This window comes from Haemaphysalis longicornis, unplaced genomic scaffold (genome assembly GCF_048455015.1).
Source record: "Haemaphysalis longicornis isolate Haplotype H1 unplaced genomic scaffold, Haemaphysalis longicornis Haplotype H1 scaffold_3, whole genome shotgun sequence".
NCBI lineage: Eukaryota > Metazoa > Arthropoda > Arachnida > Ixodida > Ixodidae > Haemaphysalis > Haemaphysalis longicornis.
In genome coordinates this window covers 143722258-143728298 of record NW_027526335.1, presented here as the reverse complement: position 1 = coordinate 143728298, position 6041 = coordinate 143722258, and the positions used below count along the sequence as shown (strand labels likewise).

General features: G+C 53.9%; 1 protein-coding gene across 1 annotated transcript; it reads right to left on the bottom strand.

Moving 5' to 3' along the window:
• Positions 1-3703: 3703 nt before the first annotated feature.
• LOC144173440 (uncharacterized) lies at positions 3704-5662 on the bottom strand. The gene has a single exon (XM_077701866.1). It carries the CDS (start codon positions 5352-5354, stop codon positions 4161-4163), a length of 1194 nt encoding a protein of 397 aa, XP_077557992.1. The 5' UTR covers positions 5355-5662; the 3' UTR covers positions 3704-4160.
• Positions 5663-6041: the final 379 nt, after the last annotated feature.

The following is a 6041-nucleotide window of genomic DNA, read 5'->3' as shown; positions in this document are numbered from 1 at the left end:
TCGTGACGCTAATATTATAGCTGGAACGCAACCGCTCCCTAGTCATGGTGATTTTAACGCTGCTCATCCTCAATGGGGTTAACCTTACAAGACGAAACGAGGCACTATCCTTGCGAAAGCGATTGGTGATTTTCACTTCCTGCTTCTACACCATCCCTGCTCAACCAAACGAGTGGGAACCAGCACAGCCAGGGACACTTCCCCAGACCTGTCTTTATTACTGGGCACCCTGGATGTGTTATGGTCATCCACTGGCTGAAATCTTGGATCCGACCATGATATTATCGAACTTACAATTCGTAATCTCACCTGTCTCACTAACTGGGATGCGTTCCGCCAGGCCAATTCCTCTCGCCCTATAGACCCTAACCAACCTTATCCGACTCGATCGATGATATTGTTACGAGGCGAGGACGCGGAAGAGAAGAATGTATTTAAAGTATTTACACTATTTACAGGAAGAAAGGCTGGGCTGCCGCTAACATCAGAACGACCCACAAGAGACCTCGTCGTCTTCCTCTACCAACAACCGTCGCTGGACGCATTGTTCTTGCTTGTGGACCAATCCCTCAGAACTACATCGTTCGTCGTCCGCTAGTTTGCTCCGTGGCATTACCCCCCGGCGGAACAAGCGCCGTCGCGGCGCTACGGCGAATCCATGAGGGGCTGTTGGTACGGCTTCAGCCGGACTACGTGGACAATGTCCGTAGAAGGTGCACGAGTCGACGAGGGAGGAGAAACTGGGGAGATCTCATACGTGACATCGGTTACTTGACGTAGCACACGATACGGGCCACAGTACCGGGGCAGCAGTTTCTCAGAAAGCCCGACTTTGCGGGTAGGTGTCCAGAGAAGGACAAGGGATCCCGGTGGGAAATGGGCCACGCGGTGTTTGCGGTCATAAATCGTCTTTTGGACAGCTTGCGAGGAATAAAGTCGGTGGCGGGCTATCTGCCGCGCATGATCAGCGCGGGCAATGGCTTCACTGGCGTACTCCGACTGCCGTAGCGGTAGGTCGCCCGAGGTGGGGAGGAGTGTGTCCAATGGTAGAGTAGGATCACGGCCATATAGAAGGTAGAATGGTGAATATCCTGCGGTATCATGCCGCGATGAATTATAAGCGAAAGTCACATAAGGCAGCATGACGTCCCAGTCGCGATGGTCTGCAGAAATGTAGCAAGAGAGCATATCTGTCAGGGTTCGATTGAGGCGTTCCGTGAGGCCGTTAGTTTGGGGATGATATGCTGTAGATAGCTTGTGCTTAGCAGAGCATGAGCGAAGAATATCGTGAATTACTTGGGAGAGGAAGTAACGTCCGCGGTCAGTGAGCAACTGTCGAGGTGCGCCATGCTGGAGAATTATATCGCGAAGCAGAAAATCGGCTACATCTGTAGCACAGCTGGTCGGCAATGCACGCGTGATGGCGTAGAGCGTGGCGTAATCGGTCGCGATAGCAATCCACTTGTTTCCCGATGAAGACAAGGGAAAGGGGCCAAGCAGGTCTAGACCGACACGGAAGAAAGGTTCTGCCGGGATGTCAAGAGGCTGGAGCTGGCCCGCTGGAAGCGACGTTGGTGCTTTTCTGCGTTGGCACTGGTCGCAAGCCCTGACGTAGCGGCGTACGGAACGGTATAGGCCAGGCCAGAAGAAACGACGGCGGACTCGATCATAAGTGCGAGAGATGCCGAGGTGCCCAGCAGTCGGCATGTCATGAAGCTGCTGCAGCACAGTGGAGTGTAGCTGCTGGGGAACAACGAGCAACAGCTCAGGACCATCGGGACGAACATTGCGACGGTATAGGATGTTGTCACGGAGCACAAACATTGCCGTTGAAGTGTCAGGTGCGGCCGAGTTAAGGCTGTCTATAATAGATCGTAGTGCCGGGTCATGCCGCTGCTCTTCCTTAATGCGAAGAAGGCCAGATATAGTGCACAGAAAAGCTGCACCGTCATCGTCATTGTCGTCGGGTGGGTCGACAGGGTGGCGGGACAGGCAATCAGCGTCTTGATGCAAACGTCCAGATTTGTATTTTACATCAAATGTATACTCCTGGAGACGCAATGCCCACCGACCTAGCCGCCCTACGGGGTCCTTTAGCGAAGAGAGCCAGCACAGCGCGTGATGGTCTGTCACGACTGTAAACTGGCGGCCGTGCAGGTAAGGACGGAACTTGGTCACTGCCCACACAAGGGCGAGACATTCTCTTTCAGTGATTGAGTAGTTGCGCTCTGGGGTGGAAAGAAGGCGGCTGGCATAGGCGATAACACGCTCCAGTCCACCTTGTCGTTGCGCCAAGACGGCCCCGATACCGTAACCACTGGCATCCGTGCGGACTTCTGTGGGCGCATGAGGATCAAAATGAGCCAGAAGTGGTGCATTGGTGAGCACAGAAACTAGGGTGGTAAAAGCGGCCATTTGATCGGAGCCCCAGGAAAACGGAACGTTTTTCTTCAGCAGGCCGGTAAGGGGTCGGGCAATGTGCGCAAAGTCCTTGATAAACCGGCGGAAGTAGGAACAGAGTCCCACAAAGCTTCTGACGTCTTTTGTTGAGCGCGGTGCCGGGAAGTTCTGGACTGCGCGAACTTTATCCGGGTCGGGTTGAACTCCCCTGGCGTCAACGAGGTGCCCCAGGATTGCTATTTGTCTACGGCCGAAATGACATTTTGAGGAGTTTAGCTGGAGACCCGCCCGTCGGAACAGTGCCAGGATCTCAGAAAGGTGCTCGAGATGGGTGGTAAACGAAGGCGAAAAAACGATAACATCGTCCAAGTAACAGAGGCATGTGGACCACTTAAAGCCCTGGAGCAGTGAGTCCATCATGCGTTCAAATGTTGCTGGCGCGTTGCAGAGGCCAAAGGGCATCACCTTGAACTGATAAAGACCATCAGGTGTTATGAAGGCGGTCTTCTCACGGTCCATTTCATCCACGGCAATTTGCCAATATCCCGACCGAAGGTCGATGGATGAAAAATACTTGGCTCCGTGGAGGCAGTCAAGGGCGTCATCTATCCGCGGAAGGGGATAAACGTCTTTCTTCGTGACGGCATTAAGGTGTCGATAGTCCACGCAAAACCGCCATGTGCCGTCTTTTTTCTTGACTAGCACCACTGGTGAAGCCCATGGACTGCAGGAAGGCTCAATGATATCCTTCGCCAGCATCTTATCCACTTCTTGTTGGATTACTCGCCTCTCAGCGCGGGAAACTCTGTACGGGCGTTTGTGAATTGGGCTTGCGCTTCCTGTAATAATTCGATGCTTCACCGACGAAGTTTTACCTAAAGGGCGGTCTTTGAGATCGAAAATGTCCCAATAGGATGCTAGAAGTCGGCGGAGCTCAACGGACTGCGCAGGGAGGAGATCGGGAGCCAACATCGTTGAGTATGGTTCGGTTGGGGAAGGGGCACAAGAAAAGTCATCGGCGGGAAGTTTTTGGGGATCGGCTGTTAAAACAGAAAGGTTGTACTCTCCTAAAGGGGACAGATGACCAAGAGTGATTCCTTTGGGCAGCGATTGCACGGAAAAGCTGAAATTGAGAAACGGAAGAGATGCTCTGCTTTGCTTGATTCTGACAACGGTGTGTGGTAGCTTCACTCTGCGCTCCAGTGCAACGGGTGTGGTTGGCGATACGACGTAATCCCCGTCCGGTACAGGGGAAGAGATGAACAGCGGAACATATGTGAATGCTTGAGGCGGTAAACGAACATCTTCGAGACAGCACAGACGCGGCAAGGGTTCTTCGATAGTGACTGGTGGCAGTGGAAGGTCGAGGTGGACGAGGCCGAGAGAACAATCTATGAGCGCTGAATGATCCGACAAAAAATCTTGGCCTAGAATAAGGTCATGGGTGCAGTGGTCTAAAACGGCGAACAGGACTGTTGTGTCATGGCCAGCGATGGTGACGCGCGCGGTGCACATACCGGCGACCGCTGGGGTACCTCCGTCAGCGACCCGGAGACACGAAGTGGCTGGGGTCAAAACTTTTCGCAGACGACACCGAAGCTTCGCACTCATGACCGATACTTTCGCCCCGGTGTCAATGAGCGCACTCACATCGACACCATCAACTTTCACGTCCAACAAGTTCTTTTCGGCTCGCAGTGTTATCAGAGGATTTTCAGGTCGGTCGGAAAATGCAGCGTCACCTCCGGGGGCTGCATCCTCTAGTTTTCCTGGGAGGGTCTCGAGTAGCTGGTCCGCGGGGTCGGCGAGGAAAAGCGACGAGGAGAACGGGACTGGCGACGCTGCGGCGATGGGGAACGACCAGACCAGCGGTTGTCGTCGGAATCAGCGGTGTTCGGCTGCGGCTGACGGCGGGAGTAGAAGCGTCGAGGAGGGTCGTCAGGGTACTGGTAGAAGTTGTTCTGGCGGGGCGGAAATGGACGGCTCCGGCAGTATCGAGCCACGTGGCCTACCCGTCTGCAGTTGAAGCAGATCGGCCGGTCGTCAGGAGTCCGCCATTCATCAGCAAGGTGGCTCTGGAAACGTGGCGGCATATTGTCGCACCGAGAAGGGCTGATGGGTGAACGATAACGAGCGCATGGGTGACTCACGGAGCAAATTGGTTGCACTCCTAGGTTCAGCAGCTCTTCGCGCACAACTGCCTGTATGAGAGGCACAGGGACAGCGGAGGAGGTCTGGGCGTCGTGGGGGAAGCAAGTTGGGGCAATGGCCTCAATCTCGCGACGTACAATTCTTGTGATATTATCTGGAGTTGGTGGCATCCCTGTGGAAGTGCGCTGTCCTGCTGGCGGCTGGAGGTTATCTTCGCAGGAAGAGGTCGCAGCCGTGTTAGGGAGCCGGGTGAATTTTTGAGCGATTCGGCGGCTTTTCGCCAGCTCAAAGCGACGACATTCGGCGATAAGGGTGTCAACTTTGTCGCAGTTCTTGAAAACTAGAAGGTTAAAAGCATCATCGGCTATGCCTTTCAACACGTGGCCCACTTTTTCTTCCTCCGACATCTGACGGTCAACTTTGTAGCAAAGGGATAGCACGCTCTGAATGTAAGTAACGTACGATTCAGTGGGGCTTTGCACTCGGGAGGCAAGGTCATTTTTGGCTTCCAGCTGCCGACTCTCGGACCGTCCGAACAGAGCCTTCAGCTCTTCTTTACAAGCGTCCCAACTGGTGAGGCGGGCTTCGTTTGTGTCAAACCAATCTTTGGCCGCACCTTTAAGGTAGAGGTCCAGGTTGGCGAGCATGAATGTGGGGTCCCAGCGGTTGTGGCTACTGACACGCTCGTACATGAGGATCCAGTCTTCTACGTCGACGTCATCCGTGCCGCTGAATTTACCGGGTTCGCGCGGGTGGGTAAGGATGATGGTCTGGCCTGTAGCGGCCTGGCTAGGCGGAGTCATGGTGAGGGTTGTCCCTGAGTGCTCTTTGCGAAAGGAAGTGTGCCGGACGTGGCGTCCGCTACGCAGCTCCGTCTTCGCAGAAGGCCAGCACCTCCACCACAAGATGTTACGAGGCGAGGACGCGGAAGAGAAGAATGTATTTAAAGTATTTACACTATTTACAGGAAGAAAGGCTGGGCTGCCGCTAACATCAGAACGACCCACAAGAGACCTCGTCGTCTTCCTCTACCAACAACCGTCGCTGGACGCATTGTTCTTGCTTGTGGACCAATCCCTCAGAACTACATCGTTCGTCGTCCGCTAGTTTGCTCCGTGGCAATATCATTGAAACAGTTCAGGTAAACACAAAATCCATAATCCCTTCCTTCCAGACGGTCAGCGTGGATGCTAAACATCTCCACCTCTGGGAGGCCCATTGGGGCCTCACAAAGTGGTGGAAATGGCAAAAGCGGAACCGCAAGCTCCGGCGCAGAATTGCAGCGCTTAATAAAGAAGCCACTGAACACGTCATTCACCTATGCAACGAGAATTGGCTTCAATTCAGTGACAGCCTCCACGGTACACTTACCAATCTTAAAACATGGTATTTGCAAGGAACCTCATTGACCCGCTCTCAAGCAAGAGCGAGACCCAACGCAATATGGCCCCGACCCCAAACCCCTTCAAAGGATCTCCCCAAGATCTCAT